The 26,426-nt window shown below is 36.8% G+C and overlaps 3 protein-coding genes across 3 annotated transcripts in view; 1 reads left to right on the plus strand and 2 right to left on the minus strand.

Annotated features, from left to right (window-relative positions):
• Nucleotides 1–18,758, minus strand: part of LOC105056370 (uncharacterized) — a 29,604-nt gene extending 10,846 nt beyond the window's left edge. Inside the window, exons 1-12 of the mRNA XM_010938544.4 lie at nucleotides 18,414–18,758; nucleotides 16,349–16,742; nucleotides 15,971–16,196; nucleotides 15,603–15,854; nucleotides 15,371–15,486; nucleotides 14,856–14,951; nucleotides 14,682–14,769; nucleotides 14,090–14,319; nucleotides 12,157–12,341; nucleotides 11,741–11,940; nucleotides 10,059–10,391; nucleotides 9,764–9,865 (exon numbers count right to left, since the gene is read on the minus strand). Coding sequence (XP_010936846.1) covers nucleotides 9,764–9,865; nucleotides 10,059–10,391; nucleotides 11,741–11,940; nucleotides 12,157–12,341; nucleotides 14,090–14,319; nucleotides 14,682–14,769; nucleotides 14,856–14,951; nucleotides 15,371–15,486; nucleotides 15,603–15,854; nucleotides 15,971–16,196; nucleotides 16,349–16,692 — 2,172 coding nt within the window. The 5' untranslated portion in view covers nucleotides 16,693–16,742; nucleotides 18,414–18,758. The remainder of the gene's footprint in view (nucleotides 1–9,763; nucleotides 9,866–10,058; nucleotides 10,392–11,740; nucleotides 11,941–12,156; nucleotides 12,342–14,089; nucleotides 14,320–14,681; nucleotides 14,770–14,855; nucleotides 14,952–15,370; nucleotides 15,487–15,602; nucleotides 15,855–15,970; nucleotides 16,197–16,348; nucleotides 16,743–18,413) is intronic.
• A 5,196-nt stretch (nucleotides 18,759–23,954) lies between these two features.
• LOC105056379 (lectin-like) lies at nucleotides 23,955–25,368 on the minus strand. Its single transcript, XM_010938554.4, has 3 exons — nucleotides 25,206–25,368; nucleotides 24,599–24,711; nucleotides 23,955–24,484 (listed from the first exon to the last, which is right to left on the minus strand). The coding sequence occupies exons 1-3, from the start codon at nucleotides 25,314–25,316 to the stop codon at nucleotides 24,124–24,126; spliced, it is 585 nt and encodes a 194-aa protein (XP_010936856.2). The 5' UTR covers nucleotides 25,317–25,368; the 3' UTR covers nucleotides 23,955–24,123.
• A 224-nt stretch (nucleotides 25,369–25,592) lies between these two features.
• On the plus strand, nucleotides 25,593–26,426 carry LOC105056386 (uncharacterized protein PHLOEM PROTEIN 2-LIKE A4; the record flags this gene model as incomplete). The annotated part of the gene is given in 3 exon segments (XM_010938566.3): nucleotides 25,593–25,683; nucleotides 25,854–25,960; nucleotides 26,061–26,426. Coding segments are annotated over 3 exon segments (500 nt in total), but the record flags the coding sequence as incomplete, so codon positions are not given.

Raw genomic sequence — 26,426 nt, forward strand, 5'->3', positions numbered from 1 at the left:
CATCCAACAATCTCTCACTTACACTAAAGCCAATCGCCATGTACCAAGCTCCATCTTCACAAGACATGCTTTAGTTTTAGGCTAGCTAAATGACTTACCAGTGAGTCAACCACATCACATGTGGAGTTTACTCTCTGCACCTCTATGTATTTCTACTCGAGATAGTCGCATGTTCTGCTGTTCTATGTGCTTAGATATCCGGTGAGACCTAGGCTCTTTAGCAAGGGCTATGGTGCCATTGTCCTTGCAGTATAGTGTCACGGCATCCGATGACAAGACAACCAATTCTGCAACTAACATTAGAACCAGAATGCATTCTACATATCTACAGTATACTCAGCTTCTATCGATCGATTATTTGGTATCCTTTCAAAATATCGACATAGGAACACATCTTATCATGTAGACATTCTACCATCAATGTCAGACATAAAATCTGAATTCTTGTATCCTCCCACTCCTAGTTTTGATCCTTCTTCAAATTAAGAGCATATCCTTAGTTCTTCTTGAGAGCTTAAGGACGTTTTCATAACAATCCAGCGCTCTCCGCCTGGATACAACTGATATCTACTTGTGACAATCACAGTAATAACTATATCAGTTCAAGTACATTATATGACATATATTTATGCCCGAGAGGGTAGCAGATCCCTCTTTGAGATTTCTATGCTGAGCCCTTTCAGCATCTACTCTCTGTACTTTATCTGTGAAAACACAAGCATCCAATTGCATTTATCATTATAGATCTTTAGGACACTTGTTTTATATCTTTTATGGAGAAATTTATATTCAACCATATTTTAATCGATGCCAATTTTGGACACTCCTACTAATCTTTTTGAAACCCATAATTCCTCTTTTCTGATCAAACAATTTGATCATATAAAAGTTCCAACTCCAAGATTTTTATAGACTTTGTGATCTCTAAGAAGTGAAATCCATAGGCTACTCCATAAAGAAATCTTCAAAAGATCTCTACTCAGGAAAGCTATTTCACATCCCTTTCTTAGAGTTGATGTCTCACATCGCCTCGTTGTAGATTCTGGGGTCATCTCTATGCTCCCCATCTCCCATGAGAAATGACTTTCTCTACATTCTCTGTTAAGCATACCCAAATATCTTTCGAGAGGATTGGAGATCCTACTATGCATACGAGGTGGAAAAGGAATATACGTCTACTGACTCATGATGATAAATAGGTTCTTAAGGTCTCAAGGCTCCTTGCTCTTTAGAGACGTTCTCTTCGAGCATAACTTTTCTCCCACTGCTTCATCCTGATCAAACAATTTTCCAAGAAGATAGCATGTCGGATCACAATCATATTGTAATCCCATCAGAAAGTAGTATCCCAAACTCTTTTAGGATGAGCTTTATAGACCTATCCTCTAACATATCCACCTGCTGTCCTAGACACAGACTGGACATCCTTGAATCTCAGAATAATCAAGATGCAGTTCTCACCATGCCATATCTCATATGGTGTGGTAGGAACAGATTTAGAGAGAATCCAATTTCATAGAAATAAAGCATGTCCCTAAAGAAACATAAATAAATCAGTGAAGTTCATTATGGACCAGACCATAACTTATATAGTCCCTTAACTCTTCTTATCTCGTTGAGCTGAGATGTACTAAGAGTAGTCCAATATGAAACCATGCCATATTATGAGCTAACCGAAAAAAATTTTTCAATGATATTGCATCCTCGATCCGATCGAAGTACCTTTAGAAATTTTTCGATTTGTTTCTCTACTTACATCTGAATTCTTTGAATCTTTTAAAATTTCAGATTTGTATCTCATATATAAAGTAGAGACAACTCCTTGATTAGCACATCACATGAGCTACACACATCAAATGTGTACAAGGATAAGTATCTCAGTGATTCTTTTCTTCTTGTTCCACAAGAGTAGCTTGGTCATATTTCCTCAAAGAGATGATACACAAACTAGATTTGACTCAATAGTCAATGAGCCCAAAAGCTTATATTTCTCCAGTTTGTTAATCATTTCTTCTCCAATATGACTTAGCCATAGGTTCCACATATACTTTAAATTTTATCTCAATTCTGGATGTTATAGATCCAATGGCATTCACTACTTGCTTAAGTTCACAGATGCATCACCATGCAAATGATAGAAACTGTCTCTAAGAACTAAATCCAAACGATGATCGCAAAAGATAGATACCCATGGCCGCAGCAGCAACTGTTGCCCTATAGCCAATTCAAGGGTTACTTCCTCAGCCCTCTACCTTCCCATCGATTCTACACTAGAGTCCACAGCTCAATTGGGAGAAGAGAAAATCATAAGGATAGTATTGAGCAATATTGACATACCTACTCTAGGTGTGTCTTTGCTTCTTTAGGCTCTCCAGGTATTTACCTCTGAACTCTTTCAAGGTTTCTTTGTTATCAATACTTTGACAAATTCAGATAGTGCCATGATAGTCTTTTATATGGTAGTTTACCATAAACTATCCATATAAACTAATCAAAGATTGCAGGATCAAATCCACAAGCAATTTTTTGTGTATGATCATGTCGAGCCTTTTTAGGTTGCTTAATGTCCTTGATCATTATCAAATAATAATCATAGACTGACTGTCCATCACATCATATGCACTGTGCAACTCTGATCACCCCACAACATTTGCAGATGAATCAATGTGTCGTAGGCAGTAAATATGTGCTCATGCATAGCACTTATCTTTATTGTCATTGTCGATCCACTCATCAAGTATAGCTCGTTGACTATGGGTTGGACGGATTGTTAACATTAGAATAACCTGGTAAAGAACACTGCTTAATTTTTTAACTAAGAACTATTCTTAGATTTGTGAGCCAGTCTATGTAATTGATTTTGGTTAATCGATTGATATCTAGGATTCAAGCTAGAGGATTAGAAACTGACACAATGAACAGGAGAGAGTAAAGATTCTAATTGGATGTTTGTACTTATTTTGTAATTTGCTCTAGAGACTTTTAGATGCAAAAAGACTCACTATTTTATCAGATCTCCCACACTCTTCGGATGGAGAAACGAAAATCCTGACGCGATAATTGAATTTTTAGTGAGTGCTGCGGTCCCACCGATGTCGTGCACCTCATCTAACAATTATTGGTAACACGAATAAACACCGATGTATGGACAACTCTTTGTCCAGATGCTTTTCTAAGCATGTTGCAGCCACTTGATCTCTAAGTCATGTGGGCTCATCTAACAGTTGTTGCCCATACTCCTTAATTAAGCCAGACCCACCGTTTACAAGCAGATGCAAAGCCGTCATTGGGTCCTTCACCTAACAGTTATTGGGCCCAACCCCATCTTTACCTCAGAGCAACTCTTTGCTAATAAAGTGGTTGCGTGTTCCCGATACAACTGAATCACTATGACCAATCGAGAACAATCAATGCCGGTAGCACGTCCGCACATCTACAATGGTGGAAGATCTTGGACTTAATATTTTGTGGAGAGATTTGGATTTAGGTGTCATCTAATCAGTCATCACATGACCGATGTAATTAGTATGGGCTAAATCAAACCACCAAGCAATCATATTTGAGACTCAATCTACAAAATTGACCAAGTAAGTGGAGATTGGTGGAGATCCCTCCGTTGCTTTCCTTAGACACCAATAAATTAGCCAGATAAGCGAACAAAACCAATTAAATAACCACCTTTCAATTACTTACCTTAGACATCAATTGGACAATTGATCCGAATAGATTAGCTTAGGTGAATTAGACTCGAGTCACAGAGTGAAATTAGATCCTTAGGTTTAATTAATTCTACATATGGGTATCAATCGATTCGATCAACAATAATTGTATGATCTTAGGCCTTATTGATCTCATCCTAATCAATACTTGATTCGATTCGATCAACTGATAAATCAATTCAAACCCAATATAATCAAATCAGAAATTTTTTTGATATAATCAAATTATATGACCTAATTTGATCTACCCATGACTAATCCTTCATGCACAAACACTAATTTCATATCTTAAATCAAAATTTTTAGATCTAAATTCTTTGCATGAAAAGTAAATTTTGATCTCGAAATAATTTCAGATCATGCATACAAATATATATCATATACATAAACAAGTTCAAGTCATAGAAATAAATTTCAGCCCTAAACATACTTTCATATATCATATACATGAATCAAAACAGATTTTGAAACTCTTTTCAGATCTAAATAACAAAACATATATCACATATATGCTGTAAAAATCAGATCTAAAAATCCAATCTAATTAAAAATTTTAACATCGTTTTAGGACAACTATTCAGCATAACAGATTATGCCTGGACAACCTTATGTCAGAACAATATCAAAACCTTTCAGATCTGAAACTTTTCTCTATAGATTTCCAATCTAAATCCTAATCACATGCATATGACGTGGCTCTGATACCACTGTTGGAGTTTTATGGTTTCATACACGCATAATTCTTCAAAACAAGTACGCAGTAGAATTTAAAAATTTTTCAAATTAAATCTAATTTAATCAAAGCATGCATAAGATCAAATCTTCAAACCATAACAGAATCATCATATGTGAGATAAGATTCAGATATAGAAATCAAATAGAGAAAAATAAATTTAAAACATATCTGGATATGAAACAATCTTCAACACGAACTAATGATCATGGATGTCCTTCAAAGATCCCTTATAGCCCCACAAGCATCCGGCCTCTATGGATATCCACACGAGACTCTGATCTGATCAGAAGCCTTTTGATCTCACCGAGGTGCTAGCTTCCTTGCAGAGATCGCATCTTGACGGTTGAAAATTTTTTTTTCTCCTATGACACTCTTAAAGAACAAGAAGATGTAGGAGGATCTTGATCTCTACACTAGAGATCATGAGAAGAACCTTTCTTCTCTTTTCTTCCTAAAATCCATGCACCAAATCTCTACAATAGAGATGTAAGAATTTTGTCCAACTTTTGGACAAGAAAAGAGGAGACATCTATGTCTAAACATAGACAAGAGGGAGAGAAGAGATTGTCCAAACAACCAACTTTTGGTTGTGTAAGAAAAAAGGGATATGGAGATCAAACATACCTCACGCCTTGGACCTCTTCATCGTGACCTCTCCCCTTGCTTTTCTCCACGCGAACTCCTCTCCTTTGGGACATGAGGACCTGGTGATTATCTCCAAAAAACCATCCCATATGCTGGGTTTTTATAGGCCAAAAGAGAGTTTGAAATTGGATAGGAATCAAGAGTCCAAACAAGTAGGATTCTTGAATTTTTGTGACGTCAACTCCAACCATAATTTTGCCTAAAATTTTACACGGTAACCAGGGATTTCTTACTCCTTACATGCTAATAAGGGGAGGAAAAAGTGACATTAAACTGGTTTAGGGCGTGGATCTATTGGGCGCACAAATTCAGTTCAACTTCGGACTCCTTTTTGTGCATGGAATCAAGGAATTTCGTGATCATGAGACTCTTGTTTAAATTACTGTTTTAAATCCAATTAAAATACCAATTAATCTTAATCATATTAGGACCAGATTAGACTCAAATAAATAGAAATCCAAATCTGATTTGGAGCCCAATTAATTTAGATTAGATGTCTCCTAAATGGAGGAGTCCTAGTCCTATTGAACTCTTTCTTAGTGCTTGAGTCAATCTCAATTTTTTAATCCTAATCCAATTAGAATTTGGTGCATCCAAGAAAATGAGGATTCCTAATCCAAATAGGAATTCATATATTCTAGTTTAATTAGGAATTGGGTCAAACCCAAATCCTAATTCAACTGGGACTAATTATTCGATCCTTTTGGGATTATCCTATAACCCTATTGGGGTTGATCAAATCAAATCCATAATGAGTCAAATTAAATCCAATCAAATTGGACTTGATGCAAACCCCATTGCTCAATCAAATTGAGCCAATTAGCAATCCTATTGCTAATTAATCCTCCTATAACTCACTAACTCTTTAGTAAGTTACATAATGCCATATTTGTATTAAATCAATTATCAATCAAATTGATAATCAAATCATCTTACGATCCATAATCGTAATTCAACCATTTGATCAGTCAAAAATCTCTTTTGTGTGTGACCCCAGAAGTTCTATTCTGTCTGATAATGAGATATATTGTGATCTCTATCACAATATCATTGAAACTCTTTTCAATAGATTGGAACAATTCTAACTTAGCCCACCAAATATCATTGATCATCCAGATAATACTTGTGAGTCTCACAATCCACCAGTGACACCTAGCAGTATATAGTGGCAACTCAGCAGAATAAAAGATGAACCTCTAGATGCAGTTAATGCATGATACAGTCCCTCTATCGTGAGTCTCGACCAGATGGCAGGTTATGGATGAATCGTCAAACCTCAATATCGATCATATGATAGATTCAATCAGCCTGAGTCCATATGTGATTCTATAAAAATTCTTTTCAATCAATCATACTGCTATGGCCATAGACTTAAGGACTCAATCTCTTAAATCTCATAGGACTACTCCCTTCTACTAGGATCGATAAATCTCCATCTTGATGTACACCACATTCCTACAGTAGACCAACTGTCGTCAATATCCACTACAAAGACTCATTGAGACCCATGTTGATATGTCAGTCAAACTTCAGCAGCCTCACTGCGAGCAGTAATGCCATCTCAGGTCAAAGGACTAGTCATACAACTGTAGCATCGAGAAAGTCACTAATGAATGAGCAGACATCCATGTGACTTCTTGTGTTGGTCACGCTCAGTGCTAGTTATTCTCTAACAACCACCTACACTCTCGCTCCAGTGTCTCTACTCTGCAGACTCGAGATCCATCTATCCGAAGAAAGTAATCCATGCACTGGTCTATCCGAATCAATCACCATCTCCATGATGATTCTATGATCAAGAGCAATTTAGAAATTAACCATCAATGACACATGTCTTAAATTCTTAACTCTTTTAGAATATGTATCATCTTATTAATCTCTTGGATGATTCATAGATACATAAACATGAATGGTAATATAACTGCCTAATAAATACAAAATCATGTCCTAGAGATATAAAATGTGTCAGTCAAGATTGACTTCTAGGACATACATCCAATAATTAGGTCATCATTACTTAAACTGGAAAAGATGATGATTTCTGAATTTCATAGTATCGAATGTTGATTTGGGGTTACTCGGATGGTCTAGGTGTGCGGTGATTCAAGTTGGCACATTGGGTAGATTTTGCTATTATTAGAGGCAAGGATCTCTAATCACAACCACCTATATAATTTTGCCACGATCAATTTGGTATCATATGCCAGAAATTATGAATATTACATACTTGCATGTATTACAAGCTTAATTATCTATGATCTTAAATTATGCTCAATTGCACAAATATAGTACATATAAATAATTTATCAAATAATAATAATAGTAAAATAAAAAAAAATAATTTGTAAGGATTTAAAATCGAGATATCTGAACTAGTCACGATATCAGAATGGCATTGCCATAAGCAGAAACATGATAAAATTTATCAGTATGTCCTCATCATGAGTAAGAACGTGTTCCACTTATCAATATGGGTTCGCCATGGGTAGGAACATGTTCTACTTATCAATATGGCCTTGCTACGGGTAGGAACGTGTTCTACTTATCAATATGGCCTCACCACGAGTAAGAACATGGTATACATTGTGTATGGCCTCACCATAGACAGGAACATGATACTTGAGTATAGCTAGTCACGAGCAGGAGCGTGACTATGAACCTTCCAGATGCTAGAAAATCGAATCCGATTCATATTAAGCATATTATGATAAAATAATAAATGATAATAATAGCTTAATACTAATGTTAACAGCAATAATAATAGTTAAAAATGAAATTCTAGTTGAAAGGAATTGCTGATTTGATTATATCTGATGAGCACAGCAGAGCTATTATTTGATGGAATATTGTATATATTTGAATTATTATATTTTAAAACCCGATGAACATACTAGTATCAGTATTGAGATGGGCATATGAATGCTCGATTGTTCATTGTTGAGATTTGAACCATTATTTTCTCAATAGATATATCTATTAAAGATTTGATATCTTTTTCTTTTATGCTCGTGTATGTACTTAGAAAAACTTTACTGAGTTGTTAGCTCATATTATCATTTTCATTTTTTTTTCAAAGCCGCAAAACATATAGCTAAATAGGGCTGAGTTGGAACATTTTGGTGAGAAGTAGCAATAGTTTTTTCGTATCTAATACTGGATGTATCTGAACCATGTATTTTGTATAACTTCAATTTCCATTAAAAGATACTATATGTTGTTTGCACTAATTGTTAATCTCTCGCTATTAAATGTTCTAGTTCAAATTAATCAGGCCTTGCATATAGTCTAGAATTAAACTAGAAAATATGTGGCTATGTCATATGGCCAACCCGAGTATAGGATTTGGGGCGTAACAGACCCTTTCTCTATCAACTTAAGTATTGTAGGTCAGTTGGTTAGTTAACATCTATCATTCTTAATAAATGCAATCAGCATAATGTATTGAAAATTACAATACCCAAGTGTGGATTCAAGATTCAGGAAATTTTTAACCTTCTCCGAAACTGACAGCATTGACATAAGCACAGTTGTCAGAATATTGTGAATCATATAACCTAAATCTGAGCTACTTTATGTAAAAAAGGATTTTTTTTTTTTAAATTCAGATTCGACAAACACATCACAACAGCCTTCTCAACTAACACTTAAATACATGCTCTTCTTACACTTGCATCACCACAACCCTTCTCTACTAATTAAAAATATATTGGACAACATACAAGTTTCAGTAGCTCCATGTGTTGAATAGTATGGAAGAAGACATGATAACAACCAGCCTTTGCCCTAAACCAAAATATGCTGTTTATAATGTTACAATTGCAATTCTACTTCCATCATCCAAACTCGCTTATCAGAGAAAATTACAAGATACTCAGAGCTCAAAACAAATTAATATTTAAAGATGAGACTATAATGAAGCAGCTTTTAAAACATTCTATCAGAAAGTGCATCTAGTAATGTTTCATCAACAGTAATCTTAGTCCAAATTACATGGCTTAAGCCATTCATACTTAGTAACTTAATACCATTATTGATAAGCACATGCAAAAAGAGAGAATTAAGTATTGATTCCTTTTGTTTAAGTGAATTTTGAAAGTTTTTTGAACCGGAAGTACAAAGAAGAAGCACAGGAGCTTGCTTCTTATAATCTCATTCAGAGAGATGGAATATTGAAAAATTATGGTAAACTACATAGATCACTCCATGTCAAGGTTTGCAAAACTAGTACCAAAAACCATATCACTATGTTACCAATTAGGTTCAATGCGGTACAATAAGTGCCCCATACCAAGACAGGCTTTCAGGTTCCAACACCTATTCTCACTCCCAGCCATGGTACCGTCCAAACCGAGTTAGTATAGGTAGGTCCCTACGGGGCAGTTTTGTTTGATTTGGACCAATTCAGCTCATATACTGAACCGAACCTCGATACCATACCAGTACCTTACTAGTATAGTATGGTCCATTAAATATGAGACAGTACAACTTGGTATGACAAACCTTGACACATGCCTTTAAACAAGACATAGATGCAAAGTACTTTACTTGAAAAAAAAACTCTTGGAATATATAACAATGTACTACATATCATCCAATTTTATCTAATTAGAAACTTAAAACAGGTCTAACAGAGTAACAATTCACTAAAGTAAATATACATCACCTGTGGGAACATAGAAAAGACCAATATAAAGTAGATGACACCACCAATAATATCAAACTGCCAGTTCTTCTTGCGGAATTTTAAAATGTTGCCCAATGCAATCTAAAAACAACATTTTTTGGAAATAGATTAGTTGCTGCATTTAAGAAGAATAAAAAGGAAGCATAAAGAAAGGTATAATACGAACCAAGAGACAACAATTAGATATGGGTAAATAACCATAATCATTATAATTAACTAGACATTTTGCACCTATGTGGATGAGATGGAAACAGATAAGAATAATCTAACTTACCCTACTAGAATCATCATAAGATGGGTAAGCAGCCTTGCTCTCATAAGTGTTTCCACAAAATTTGTTGAAATTTCTAAAGACATGCGTAGGATGCAAAAAGGCCCCACCACAACCATTGACAAGAAGGTGTTGTACATGAACAGGCTTGTCTGAGGGAACAATAGAATGGCGCATATAGTGATGCAAGTCTCCTGCCATGCGGAGTCTACATCTTCCCTTCAGGTAATCGCATATTAGGTGAGAGACATTTTTCCCAGTGATCTCATTCCAGTACCAGTCGAGAAGCCAATTTGGTTCATGTGTCATCACAATGACATTGTCATTTTCGCCAATCTGCAAGATTTTTGCCATCTTTAGAGGCTTTTAAAGAAACACATTCACTTAGCAACATTCACCCATATGCCAGGAAAATAAACGGTTTTACAGCAGTCCACTGAGGTTATCAGTTACAACTAAATTGAACAAATTTAGTTCTTTATGACGGGGTATTTTAAGGCATCATATTTTTCATCAAATAAACTGAACGTGACAAACACATACACTATATGAAGTTAACACATTTCAACTAAAGATAGTAATTTTTTCTTAAAAAATTCACAAATATGACTATAATATTTTTATTAATGTGAAAAGCAAGAATCTGTTATAGCATGGTTAGATGATGCCACCCTCCAGATAATGCTGTTAAATAAGTAACATTCACTGCCCTATCCCAAACCACCCAGTTTGGGGTGTATCGAACCATTCCATAATTAGTATCAGGGTGGCAATCCAAAAGGCTTGGATTATAGGATACAAGATGGGCAGATTTTCCGGGCCGAAGTCAAATCCCAGGCCTAGACTATGATAAGGATCCCAACATCTACAAGCAATATAAACATTCTAAGAGGAATTATATGTCAGTACATATTTTGTACTTCAAATCCATGATATATATATATATATATATCCAATTATACATACTCATGCATTCAATTATATTACAAGTGCATTTATCAATCATATATCATGCTAGAGACTAATATGACATGACAAAGCATCAAAGTAACATCATAATCATAATTCAAACAAGCACAATCGTTGAACTAATCCTTGAAGATGAAAAAAATTCAAAAAATAAGAAAAAAATAAAATGGCATACCGGTATAGAACAGGCATGCTATAGAGTACCAAGTGTCAATATGGTACTGAACCGGTTCTGAATTGACATACCTTGCAAGTATTTCTTAGCTCCAACAATTGACATATGACTGCTAAACTTTAAGAAACTAATTAACTGTTGTTAGCCAATAGTTTAGAGAGACAAATGTTACTCATCAGAGCCAACTAGTTTGAAAATGAGCACAAATACAAAGAATAACATCATGATGGTGCTCTCTCCATGGTATTTAAACCACGCCTAGGAGAAATTGTTTAAACTTGAATTGCTATAACTTGCTATTCATAACATGGATTGAGTATTAAGTACCATTCTACTTAGCCAAAAATTATAAATTATAACTTTTCTAAATTCAAAAATTCTCATGATGAAATAGACAACAAATGTTATATATAAACCTAGAAGATTCCAGCCACATTCTGCATATACAGAGCAGACCATAACTCTTGTTAGAATGTGCAACATGAATAAAAGAAACAGTCATTCTAACTAAAACAATGTGGGTGAGCTAAGGTAGCAAAACCTTGTATCGACATAGCTCTGCAAAAAACTTGAATTGGTATACATCTATATCACCATGAAGAGCCAGATCAAGACCAAATAACCACCATCCCTTGGGAAGCTGCAAGGCAAAGTAACTCTTCTTCTGAGGCAGAAACCACCCACCCAACCAGCTCTTATGACATATATACCTCATAAAAGTATGCAGACCATCAAACCAGTCTGTGAATAACGAAATATTAGCCTAGACCCAAAAATCAATAATGGCCCTTGACAACATCACTGAAAAAAGCTTTAACGAATCTGAACATCAAAAAATATCTTCAAAGCAAACCTAAAATGCCAGGATTCATGCAGCAGGATATTTGTATTGCGTCTTCCATGTGTATGAGTGCATGTCTTGTACATAATCTATGCAACTTTAGATGTGAAATTTACCATGGTTTCCAGGAATTATGAAACACTCCGGTCCATCATACTGTTTCAGTTCTGGCACTCCAGAAGGAACATCTGGCTTGTCTATTGTTATCTGTTCAGCACTATACCAGGGTGGAGGCTGCAGTGCATACTCGAACGGACAGAAAAGACGTCTCTCATATGTAAATGCAGAAGGGTTAGGGTACCTATGACATAATTCAGAATTCACTATGCAAATAGAGCAGCTTTCAAATAAACAGCAACAACACGCGTGTAGTAGTAAATGATGTTCAAAGAAAACCATATGTGCTAGTTCACTTTTTTCTTAAAATATTCATGCACCAAAAGCAAAACAGGCATAAACCACAGTTGCCAATTCCCCTTTTTGGTTAAAACACGCATCAAAAACAAGATATGCATCCAGAAATTCATATATAAGTAAATTTTGTCCTGCTTTCTGTCAACAATTAAGAGAAGAAGAATCCAAGGTAGTATTCTTCATTCTTCAACATAAAACCTTACATGTAAAAATCTATTTACTTTTGTATGTTGTCAGGTGGTAGAAGAGTAATACGTTCTTAGAAAATGAAAAACACTTCTGCAAAGTGGGGGAATAACGGGAAGTAGAAATTTCACCAGAATCTATTGTCTGCAAATTAGAAACCTTATGCCAAGGAGACATAATATGGCGTATTCTTTCATATAGGATCCAGGCTCAAAATTGTCCAAACTCTGATTTATATTTCTTTACACCTCCCACAAAGAATGGGAAAATTGGCACGAGCCCTAACTTCAGATCCTCTGAGCGACTAATCAATCATCCATCTTCTAATTTAGCATAGCAGAAGAAATTTACTAAGGCATCAACACTAAAGACCCTGAGTTAAGGAATTAAGTGGAAAAGCTTTCCAATTTGCAATATAATGCACATGCCCTCCACAATCAAACAATCCAGTGTAATGTTGTCATCACTAAGAATCCTGCCAAAAGTTAGCTGTCACAAAAATGCTTGTGTAAAAACTCAAGAGAACATTTGCCGATCATATTATATTTCCTCAAGTCATGAGGCAACAGAAAGGCATAACCAAGAAAGCGTCAACTAGTCAATCCTCCATCTATTTGTTTAGCATAGCAGTAGTAATTTACTATGGAAGGCATCAGCACTAAAGACCCTAAGTTAAGGGTTCAAGTGAAGTTCTCCCATTTGCAATATGATGCACCTGCCCTCCACAATCAAACAATCCTTTGTAGAGTTGTCATCATTTAGAATTCTACAAAAGACAGGAGTCCATGTTTGTATATAACAGTTACAAGAGCATTTACTGACCACAATCAATCAATCCTTTGTAGATTTGTCATAATTTAGAATTCTACAAAAGACTGTCATCCAATAATACTTGTATATAAGAGTTACAAGAGCATTTACTGACCATATTTGATTTCTTCATATATAATGAGGCAAACGAATGGCGTAACCAAGAAGGTGCAACAGGCTCCCATGTCCAGCCCCCCACCCACCACAATTGTTCTTTACGATTTCAACACTAATTGCCTCATGTTGACAGAATTATCATTGAAACACTTCCACTCAATAGCAATTGACAAAGCCAGGGTGAAATTAAATATCAGCCATGATTTCTTTTTTTTTTTTAAACTTTCTTCTGAAAAGCCCTATATATAAGAAAGTGCACTATTTTGACCAACTTCTAAGGTCCAGCAGCAATATTAAACAAACTAACAAATACGAAGCTTTAAAAAATTAAATTTTATCTACCAAATATTCAAAATAATTGCTTGAAACATATGCAACATGAACTTCAAATTAATGTGAAAACCATTATGTACATATGCATTTATTTTGCGTGTGTGTATGGGTGTATGTGAAGTGCATATGCACGCATTAATATATAGATATCATTCACAATATCACAAATCAATATGAAGACCAGCTTACGCAAGATCCCCTCCAATAATAAGCAAATCTCCGCGTGGAAATGTACGCATGGAATCACTAACTTTAAGTTGAATTGAAGGCTGGGCCAGTAAACGAGCCACTGCATAGGATGGGTTTCCACCATCACCAGTGTCTGCAATGAAATCAAACCAGAGATTGTCTCTTTCACTAAACTCATCGTACAATAGGTCACCACTTGTAGCTTCATCTGGAACCTTGTTCATCGCAGCCTTGTTGCAGAAGAGCAAGTAAAGTTATGAGAAATAAATGCACCATGAAGACCATTCTATATTCAAGACACTCCAGTCCCAAAGATAATTAATTAGGAAAGTAATACACTAATAATTACAAAGAACAAAATTAAAATGAAATATTTGACCATAAAAAAATTTGACAAAAGTAAAAATTATTCAATCAACAAATAAGATTTCCAATGTTCCAATAACTAAGCTTAGATATAATACGAATTGATTACAGCATAGCATTCATGACAAACATGAGACAGGAGCAAAGACATGACTCTCATTGGTAATTAAAGAACAATTTGATATAACCATTTCATGCAGATTTTCTGGACCAATTGCAAGCATACCTGCATCATGCGCATATCAAATCGACCCACAAAAAGAGTTACAGATACCAACAGATCAAATACTGTCTTGACTAAATCAGCTGATGTCCTGTAACATGAAGCCATCAATGATGCAAGCACCTCTTTGAACTTTTCACATAAAATCAAAATGACCTACAGTTAGTGAACGCCTACCCTGAGTACCAAGGCACCATATCCAAGAAATCAGGTTTCATCTGTTTCTTCAACCTTTCATATTCTGGTACTGATAATGGGTGAGTTAGGGCCCATCTGTCAAGTCCGTATGATGCATCATTAGAAAGTCAAATAAAGGATACTAGTTCCCAAAAACATCAACTTTCGCACTATGAAACAAATATTTGTAATGTCAAATATAGATATAAATTATAGATCAAGGTGGTTATGGAAAAAATGGACTTTTTTACAAGATGACTTGTGCTAAAGGGGTCATAATGGGATAGGCATCAGATTTCCTAGGCCAAGGGCAATTTCATTATTTTGGACCAGGCCAAAGGCCAGATTGATTTGAAACTCGGAACATCTGGGCCAATGTCTGGTCCATTGGCACCATTCCTATATCAAGCTGATATATGAAAATGTTTATGAAAAAGAATCTCTTGCATATAATATTTTTGAACTGTTAAGATATATAAAAAATAATTACTAGAAATTCAAAATTAAAAACGCACCCAGATGATCGCTCAACAACATAATTAGCGATATAAAGGCCGATAAACGTTGCCCATAATGAATATATGGGGGATATCTCATCTGAAGGTACAGCACATGATCCACTGCAAACTAGCTGGAAAAGTGCATAATTAGAGCAGGAAATGGATGGATTGATATGAAAAACTTGATGCTTGACATTTGAATGATAGGTGGAGGTCAAATGAAGAACTGACAAAAAAAGCATCATACCTCTCCATAAATGACCCACTTCGACAAAAGAGGGTAATCACTGGCAGAACCAACTGGAGCAAACCAAGATGAGCAGATTTGATCTTTCAACTCATACATGCGGAGAAACTTTGATATCCAAGTGTTTCCATCTTCATTTTCCCAAAATGGGAAGGAATCCAAACTAGAATTTCGACGCTCAAAAGATTTGCCTCTTTGAAAAGCACGATTACCACAGTGACTATAGAATACACAGCATGCAATACTTATGACCTGCATTTGGGGAAGGCAGGGGCAACATCAGGCAAGATTTCAGTCAAGATGATGGACAATAAATTGCGAAAGAGAATTTCACTGAAAGGCAGCTCAAATATATCCAGAAAACTTACTGTACAATTTTGGATAATGGTCAAAATTTCTGGTCTCTTTCCTGCAACACGAGCAACAAGACCAACATACCAGAGGCCAAGAAATATAATATGGAACACTATAAGAAAAAGGACAGATGAAACAAATATTGTAAGAAATAAAGAAAGATTCATCCTCATATCCACCCCCATAGATTGAAAACTGGGAAGATGATACAGAGCTGCTACAAAGATCCAAGCAACGTACCTGCAGTATCGTTAATTCACAAAAATAAGATATTTTTCCTCAAACAGTTTCAACATTTAAGTCCAGGTTAAATCTCCCTGTGTAAATAAGACTTCACCACCAATGAATAAAACAATCAAAAGAGACATGTTGTTTTCGAGAGGATTACTTACCAGCGGTTGAAATTTGAATAACTTGGCTTGAAAGTCTTGCCAATAAATGGAGATGAAAAGAAATAGAAAAACCCAATCAAGCATATATACATGGACCACCATTTAATATTATTGTCCAGTTTCTGTATGAGGGTATGTATGTTATCAGATGAGATGAAAAACAGACATCCCACTACTACGGCAGTCATAATATGCCTTGAATGCTCATGTGGATAAGGGTATGTATGGGTCAAGATCGTCGTAACTCTCTCCATTTTGAGCGTATCCAACAACGGAATACTAGACTGCCTGTCTGTGCCCATTGAACAACCTTTTAGTGGTTCGTACTGCTTCAAGCACTTCATACAGTAGCCAACATTTACCAGAAAGGAACCTCTAAATTATGTATGTGATTCTGCATAGAGAGAAGTCACAGTAGTTGCATCAGCTGCGATGTTAGATTTGATAGTAGGATTATGCATGAGATGAAGAAAAGATGTATTTACAGCAAAATGGAACTTCAATGAAGACAGTCATATTGTATGATTTTCACCTGTTCTTGATACAATAAATAGCAGTAATTCTAAACCATTTAACAAGGAAAGTGAGTGGATTCAGGGCCCATATATCAAGAAGATAAAAGAATATGGTAAGTTATAACTGACATTATATTAATTGTTTTTCCATGAGAAATAATTTATCAAACCAAATTAATATGATGGAGTGTCAAATTCCCAAGTACATCAATCATATGTAACACCTGGTCGCTGCATTAGAGAAATTTTCTAGAGAAATTGACGTTTCAATTTAGGTTATTCCATTAATTGAAGTGAAAGTGGATGCCAAATTTGTTTTATGTGCTGAAAAAATGGAAGAAGAAAATGGTATTCTGAAAAGTGTGCAAGGGCTCCGAGAAGGGTTCATCATACACAATCCCTAATAAATTGAATATATAGACGATACAATAGCAACTGGGTTTCTGCACTGACCTAATGGTCGTGCAACATCACTCTCATGACATATGAATCACAAAATTGTGTGAAAAATCTTCAAATTTTAATTGATTTGAAAGGGTTTTAATAGAAGTACAGCAAAAAAAAAAAAAAGAAAAAGGATGCATGATAAGAAAAAGGAGAAGAATCCTCACAAAACGTATCCAGAAGTGGTACTTTAAGAGGCATGCAACACCTTAGAAATATTATTCCAAATGTTAAGAAACAATTTAATGCAATAATACTGTATCAAACCAGGAATATGTTAATGGTTCACATGGATCATATTGGTAAACAATACCATCTCATAAGCTTTATTTAGTCTCTTTGCTAGCTATCCACAAGAGCAGCTTGCGTAATTGAGCCCTTTGAATTTATCAAGTACAGCTTCATTATAACAAGAACTTGAAAAATCTCATAACTCATCTATCCAAAAAAAAAAATGCCCATGACATGTACAATGGAACATAAACAAGGCTTGAAACTTTTCCAGAATTAGTGCTTAATGGATCCATAAGTAGGTGTATGCTGAGGTCCATCCTATTGGCTTGGTGAATCATAGTAAAGATCGATCCAAACCAAATTCACCTCAGTGACATGCAAATGTTCCATAATGAATACAAGACATCTACAATGCTATGCTGGCAGTTAAGGGGAATCCAGCGGCAGCCTGAAGCAGATATTTCACTTACAGGACGCTAATTCATTCCAATAACAGGACTAACCTGATTTGATTCTTTTCCTATAACACCCGATAACTCACGCAAAAGATGTTGAGGAAGTGCTGGGATAAGTTTTATGACCATAATGGAATATCTAGCACGGCATCACGTTATCTTATATGATCCAATAACGAAATATGAAACCGACCTGATTCGATATATCATTGGAAATTCTTCGTGTCTCAATATCATTCATCACGGTTATTGGATATCCAAAAAGAAAATAACAAGGACAGAGAACTCAATTTTACTTCATTTCGAAACAAAGACAAACAGAATCACGACAGGCATTTGACCTAAAAAACGATTAGAAGGCAAAGGAGGAAGGCATTGGGGGAAAAACGAATCGAGAGAGAGAGAGAGAGAGCATACCAGATTGAGGCGAGGAGAGGGAGATGGTGGGGATTGGAGAGGGGGAAGTGAGGATGCGGCTGTTTTATTAGAAAGTGGGTAGGAGAGATTGAGGGTGGTGGTTTGGCCGCAAAGAACGGCTGTTTGGGCGTCTGACTGGAAATGTTGGGAGAGGGAACTGCAAACGGCATATTCCCCGAGAAGGCACGCACATGCATGCGTCCTATGTTTACCCAATTCCTTGCATCATACACTTTAAAATCCTAATGGTTCTTGAATAGCCGGCCCAGGGCCGGATCCGTTTGTACCTGGACGCTCTGTTGAGTTTAGCTCCACTCTTTGTGAAGAGGCTTGGGCAAATGGAAATCAAAGTTAAACAAATCCAACCTAGGACCGGTTTAGGTCGCTAGTTGCCAAAATCGCAGTAGCTTATACATGTGCGCCACATGGGCTCAGATGACAGCTCTCTCTCTCTCTCTCTCTCTCTCTCGCGGTAGACCAATCCTGTGCTTTCAATGCGGGAATGGACCAACACCGAATTTGGAGCGTACAAGGCTGGTGTTGCCGCTAGTCTTCTAACTAACATCGGATCGGCTGAAAAAAAGATACAGCTTGGCGCTAGGTGGTGGCAGCTCAACCTGCAAAATCAGTTCCCGATCAAAGTTAACTCCAGCAGAAATCCTCTTTCACTCAAGTCAAAAACTAATAACAGAGAGAACGAACGTGCCGTAAAAAATCTAGAGAATTAAGTTGCTGGCCTTATTTTATTTGGCAAAATACATAGATTATATTCTGCTTTATTTAGAAAAATATATCGTTACCTTCTTCTTTATTTTTTTACAGCAGGCTGTCATGCGGACTCCAAGATTTTTCTAACTAGTGTAAATTGGGCAACTGCATTAAGGATAAAAGTTTCCTAAATGCCAGCTCAAGTTGATCCCGAGAATACCCTGGATCGGAACAAAGTTCTTTATACGTTGGCTTCAGTCAAGGAAAGACCGCTTCCCATCTGTATCAGTTGGCATGAACTTCATAGCATTTGGTCTTGAATCAAGCTTTGAGAAAAATTTGGGCTGAGGCTCTTAAGCCCCAAAATGTTTTGTTGTAGCACAAAGCACAAGTTCTCTTCCAATTCTGTAGGTCATTAGCTCGAAAAAAAAGACATTATTTTGCATCTTTCTCTTATATAAAGTTTCCTCGTGAAAGGTTGGTTTCTTAATCACATCACACGAAAGTTATTGGGGCATGAGGTTATGGCGATAATGTAGGCCTTGACATTTTACCTCGTATATACTAGATGACTCATCAATTCTGTGCTATCAATTGAACACCTGAAAATAAGCTCTCATAGAGTCTTCTTCACTAGCCAGTCATCTCCAATTCCAATGCGTGACCTTCTTTCGAGCATGGGTGCCAAATACTCGATCCAGTCCTGGCAAATTCATTGAAAACTGTATACAGGAAAAACTAATTTGAAAATACAATTACTAGATACTGCATGATATTTCATTCCATAGGCATTTCTCTTAAATGAGAGAAATAAGTTTGTGTTAAGACATTTATAAAATACTCATCAAACATATTGTTGCAGTCAAGGGCTCATAGTTCAGCACGTGAGATATTATCCGCTTTGACTCATGATCATCTTTAGACTCAGTGGACCTTTATTATTTAGAGCCTCTTGATTTTGTTCTTTAAAAGGTGCCTCATGTGGGAAGGATGGTCCATTCTTATATAAATTAGATTCTCCTTTGACTCCAATCAATATGGGACAATGATGTCCTTTCTTCTACACCACAATATAGCTCCTCTAATCAAAGAAAAATCTGTGTACTCCTAGTCTAGTCAAGGAGGAATCTGTGTACTCTCACAGACTATGTCTGTGTACTTCCACAGAGTGGTATTTAGATGAAAGGAGCCCCACAGTTCATATTCATAGAGGGAGAGGCTAAGTTGATAAACCAACTGAGCGTTGATGTTTGTTGCACTATTATTGGATATTTTCAAATCGCTCGTCCAAGCAATGATGAGAGAAGATACGACGGATTATTTGTTGAAAGGTCAAATCCCTTCATTTTCAACCAAATAATTAATTTTTCTGCTCTCGAGATGTGGCACATTTATTTCAGACAGTGATGACATCCGTCCGAAAAATTTTGAGGTAAAATATGAAGATAAGATATCCTGATCGGTTAAATACTAAATAAAAAGTCAAATTTAGAGATAAGATCTTCTAGCCGGTGATAGCCAGATCGAAATTCAGATACAGAGATAATATCTCCTGATCGGTAAAAAATCGATCTAAAAGTCAAATTCGTAGATAAGATCTTTTGATTGATGAAAATCAGACTGAAAATTCTAGAGCGGAGATAAGATCTTCTAGTCGGTAAACAATCAAGTCAGAGCAAATATGGAGATGAGATCTTCTGGATAATTGATATCCCAATCAAAAAAGATTTAATCAGAAATAAAACATCTCGACTAGTAAAATCCAGCCTTCATGGCAAATATTTTTCAAACTGGTGAAAACTCTATGAAAATACTCTTACTTCTTAGTCCGATCAAAAAATTATCAAATCGGACATAGGAAGTGGAGGGCAAAGTGTTGGTGCATTAAACTATCTTCGAAATATGTGGCATCATCGTACGAGATCAAGAAAATATAAATCTTAAGGCGTCGAATCCCAGCATAGCCACTTACCTGTGAACCGAACTCAGATTGATATTTTACTGATCTGTATAAAAGACATCCTTACACTTCAGATGACTCTTCTGACAGAAATGTTCAGGTCGGATATATGCCGACCTGAACCCTATTCTCCTCTATATTGAAACATGACGTCCTTATTTTATCCTGATCTTCTACCGAAGTGAACTATTCTCATGACGTACTTAGTTATTCTCGAAACGCCCATAGTGGTTTTCTCTACCAGACCACAGCTGGTCAGACCATAATCTCATGTCCAGTCTGTATGTACAACTGCACGTTAGTTCATTTACAGGCAGCTCTCTAACCACCTAACAAACTCTTCTAATGGCTTAACAAACTCTAGAACGACCTCGTCAGAGGGTCAGAGATCCTCCATCGGTAAGTCCAATTCTCGAAAACTAGAAAAAATTTTGTCAGTAGGAAATTAAGCCAAATTCTTGGCTCCTACCCAGTTCTCCTCCAGTTCTATCCAATTTCTTTTGCACTTCTACTCTTTTGCACTTCTATTCTCAAGACTCGGACTGACTTAAGCATCAGAAGGTTAAAAATCGAAGAATCTCCATCTGATTTTTTGACTGTTTTTGATGATTGGAGGAGTTTTTGCCAGATCGTAAAGATTGCTCCATCCCTATCTCGCCCAAGCCGATTCACTCTACTTCAAATTTCGAGCTTGAAGCAACACATATTATACTGCAATGGCTATTCCATTTTGGAGAACAAATTACCAGTATATATTGCTACATTTCTCCTACCTAGTCAATCTCTTTACTTTTATTTCTCTACTTGTGAGTTATTATTTTCTCTCAATGCTTTATTTCTTTTCAATATTTCCATCAAAATTTTGTCCTTTTACTTATACACAAATTTTACTTTCCTTAATCAGCCATATTTATTTGATATAGAAGGATCATCAGACTCTATATGAACCACTTTGATCACTATAAATAAAGCTAGATAGGGTTTACGAGTGAGATTCATGATTTTGGAAGTTAAATCGTATGTCAAACTTTTAGATTATAACTTAACTATATAACATCCAATTGAGATGATTTTTTTTAAAAAAATAGATAACTTTTTGATCTCCACTATGTTGCACCTCCTCTCGAAGGGTGCGGATACCACACGATCATATTCAAATTTCATCATTTTGATCCAAAATGTTTGATCAAATCAAAAATTTTATTTCAAAAAAAAATTTAATCAAACGTATCTTCCAATCCTGGAATAATTAATTGGAACTATAAAGGCATAGTTGATGCAAAGGTCGAAATATATCTCTTATAGAATTTTAGTTTTTCCATATTTATATCTTCTAGTCATATCTATTTTAGAAAAATAAGTCATATTTAAACTAAGAAAGAAATTCAATTAGAATTATGCAACAATGGACCTTACTTACTATTATAAATAGAGATTGTGTCTCAATTGCTCATTAATGAAAGAAAAAGGATTTGGACCCTACTTTCATCTTTTTTTTTTTTAATTTTTCTAAATCTTTTTTAAAGATTCGAGTTGAGTAAGTTGAGAAAATTCTTTCTTTTCTCCAATCGGATCGATGTCTCAATCTGACATGCTAGCAATCCGATCCACCATAGTTTAATTTTCCATAATTAAACATTAATATAGAATGAAAACGTTATAGACAAAATTGCAAGGAGAAGAGCTGATGTAAGAGATAGTTGCAAAGGTTGTTGAGTATCCGGAGAGGAACTGGGAACGAGAAAAGTCATTCTTGCTCGAGGTGATAGCACTCCAAACTTGCTGACTATGGAAGAGATGATTGAATTGATGAAGGAAGAATTATAAAGAAAAATTCTTCTGTTTCTTTCCACCCATATTTCAACTGAAATTTTCCGAAAATGTCCCTCAGTCAGTTTCTTGTTCATGAAAAGATCCATTGCCTTTGGCTCTCCAAGTGCATATCTTAGTATAATTCTCTGTTATATCATTGGACTGGTATTCTCTTTTTTTTTTTTTTGGTATATTTTTTGTCGGTATATGAAATTTGAAAGTATCAGTTTTTGTTGTGACGCCCTTCAGTAATCTAAAATAAGTACACGCAAAGCAGAGCCAAATCCTAGCACTTCTTTTATTCACTGAAACTGCTGAAGGGCATTACTTAAAGCAGGACAAGCAACAAATTAAAGATCTCAACATCATGCAATTCTAATGGAACACCGTATACAGGATAGCAAATGCTAGCTAGGCACAGGGTTGGACAAGGACCTCCTCAATGATCGACCCTTTTCTCCTCTTCTCTTGCGAGATAAATGGAAGGGAACTAAATCTTCCCCAGCCATCTTCTCACTGCTCAAAATTCTCACTACATTGTATTATTTGGATTCCAGAGATTTCTTTTCTTTTTAACTTAGCGAAATAAAAAAAACATGGTGGAATTGCCACTATCCAGGTTTCAATATGTACCAATATTTCTCCAGACAACCATCTGACCTCCATCTTTGTACACTATGGTGAACTAGCCCTAGAATATGATATCATGGTACACCAGTCATCGTGTACCCCACTGATAAACACGAATAATATAATGAACGATGCAATATTATTGGAGAGAGAGAGCCTACGTTTAATGCTTTCAGGGACAAGGAACTGAAGCTAGAATCGAGTGGATCTCATCGAATATTTTGCCGCAGGTTTTGTATGATTATGATTCTTTTCACGTCTCAAAACTTCCCTCCAATTCATTGAAGCCGCTACCTCCTCTGTTCCACAGGAAACGCTAGGCGCAGGGAAAAGCCCGTCGGTGTACCATTTTCCGCATGCCTCGGATGGCTTCAATTAAATGCGAACAACAAACGGCAAATGGTCAGGCACGTGCGGAGTCCCCGGCGCGAGACCCATAGGCAGACAATAGTTTATTCATTATATTAAAGCCCGTGGAAGGCATTACAACAAAAGATGACAAGCACCTTGGAGAAATTAATGCTGTCATCCTTTTTTTTTTTTATTGATATTACGTGAATTCAGATAGCACACCAACTATTACGTACGAGAAAGAACTCATCAGGTGCTGTGCTTGATCAATGCCCCTCCAATGAGCAGTCCCGTCTTCCAGTTGGGGTCATCATAATCCAGCAGTGAGTATTTGATCTCCCCTAGGCCTTTGGCCACAAAGTCTCCTACCTTCACCATGACCCACTTCTTGGGGGCCAGCTTATTGAGGTTCACCTTCCGTTGCTGCACCTCACCATCGGGTAGTTCGAGCTTCAAGGTGGCATCATCTTGAAACCCCGCTGCATCCTTCATCATGATCACAAACATGACATCATACTTGTGCCCACGGTCCAGATGATTCATCTGGAAGCTCCCATGCACCTCGAGCCAACAAACTTCCAACAACTCCGCGACTTCGACCTTCAGATCCCTGTGAACCATGCATTCCATATATGAGAAAATTCGGGGGTTACAGCCCAAGAGATCTCGACAGTTTGAACCTGGAAAGCATTAACTCGTTCATTTGAGTATACGAAGCTCTTACTCTTCCAACCAAGGCCAGCGCCAGTATCTCGGGTCATCTCCCCATGTGATCTTCAGTTCCCTTGGATAGATCATGAAGCTCGAGAAGTTGCTCGCTTTCATCTTCACGCACCTCTGAATAATTGAAGGAGAAATTAAAGAATATATAACTCTAGCACTATATATATACTCAAATCACTAAATCGGCCAGTTTATCTAAAATTCTAAGCAAAAACAGGTCTATTGGGAAGTATTCCTGAGCCAAAAAAAAATTTAATAACATCGTGCATGATATGTGCAAATTAATAAACGATCAGGCATGCATGCTTCATGCTGTGCATAAAAAATCTTCTGAAACTAAATATGAAGAGTACCGTTGTGCATGCCCAAGAATGTCTGCAGAGGGTCTCGAGTAGGTTAATTTCTGGCCTGATTAATGGGAATTCTAATTTTGGGTACTTCTGGGTGACAGAAACATTTTCGGTTCATTGACCTGCTGCAGATACAAAGACACACAAGGAAAAATACCATACGAGGACATATGTGATCATCACCATGATGTACAGTAGTTTCAGTGAAAAATAAAGTTTATAAGTTAGACTTTTTGGAAGATTAGAATTGGGACTTGCCATGGTTTTGTTGTTGATGAAGGACCCGTTGCGGAGTATGTCATGGAGATCCCCTATGGGCTGGAGATCAGCATAGCTAACGATACCTTTAGTGGCTTTGGAGGACTTCATTTTCCTTGGTTTCTCTTCACCCACTATCTTACTGGTGCTCTACCGCTTCCTTGCTCACATCGAGTTCATGAAGGGCATATTTATGGATAGCAGAGCGAAGGAGTGCGCATAGACTATAGGTATAGAAAAAGACTTGAAGATTTAGTCGCCTATTATTAATTTATTTACAGACAATCATCTACTTTGATGGGATGGAGCCACTCCACGGCTCCAATGAGGTCATTTTTTACATATATGTATATCGAAAAGATGGGAGTAAGGCCTTCATCCACACAACTCAGATTCTTCGGCCTCTATAAATACGCCCTGACTGGAAGACTAACGCCAGGAGAGGAGAAAGATGGCAGCTGCGGGTTTCAAGCTCAAGGTCTGTCCCATGCTCACACACTGCCATTCATTTTTCAAGTGAAGTGGCTTTTTGTGCCGCTCTCTCTCCTTCTTCTTTTATCCTTGATATCAACCACCAATTACTCTGCCACAATCCATTACTTATGATCGAAAAATTTAACTTTAATAAAATTTTTTTTGGCATCTTAGAGCTTCGGACGTGAGGTCAAGGATTTGTTCATATACCCAAGAGACCTGCAGATCACCTGGGGCAACGATGAGAGATACTGGAAGTGGCACTGGCTCTTGCTGAAGAGGTGATCCAAATTAATTAATTTTGTAGGCTTTTTATTTGTTTTTCACTCTCATCCAAATCAATCTTTGGCAAAGTTATGAACCAATTCTTGTTCCCTTCAGCCAAGACTACAAGGACATTGAAGTGCCAGAACTGTTGCAAGTGTGCTGGCTGGAGATCAAGGGCAAGTTCAACATGTCGCAGCTCACGCCCAACGCCAAGTACGAGGTGGTGCTCGTCCTGATGATGCTGGAGTCACGCTCCGGGTGGGAACACCCGGTGACTCTCAGACTCGGCATGCCCAATGGCAACTCGACCTCGCGCAGATCATGGGAACTCAAGGACATGCCCGTGAACGAATGGAAGGAGCTCGTCGTCGGTTCCTTCACGGCATCGGCAAGGGGGGATGTCACCTTCTCCTTGCTGGGGGACGACAAGACGCACTGGAAGCAGGGGCTCGTCGTCAAGTACGTCGACGTGCGACCAGC

The sequence above is a fragment of the Elaeis guineensis genome, chromosome 2 (assembly GCF_000442705.2).
Source record: "Elaeis guineensis isolate ETL-2024a chromosome 2, EG11, whole genome shotgun sequence".
Taxonomy (NCBI): Eukaryota; Viridiplantae; Streptophyta; class Magnoliopsida; order Arecales; family Arecaceae; genus Elaeis; species Elaeis guineensis.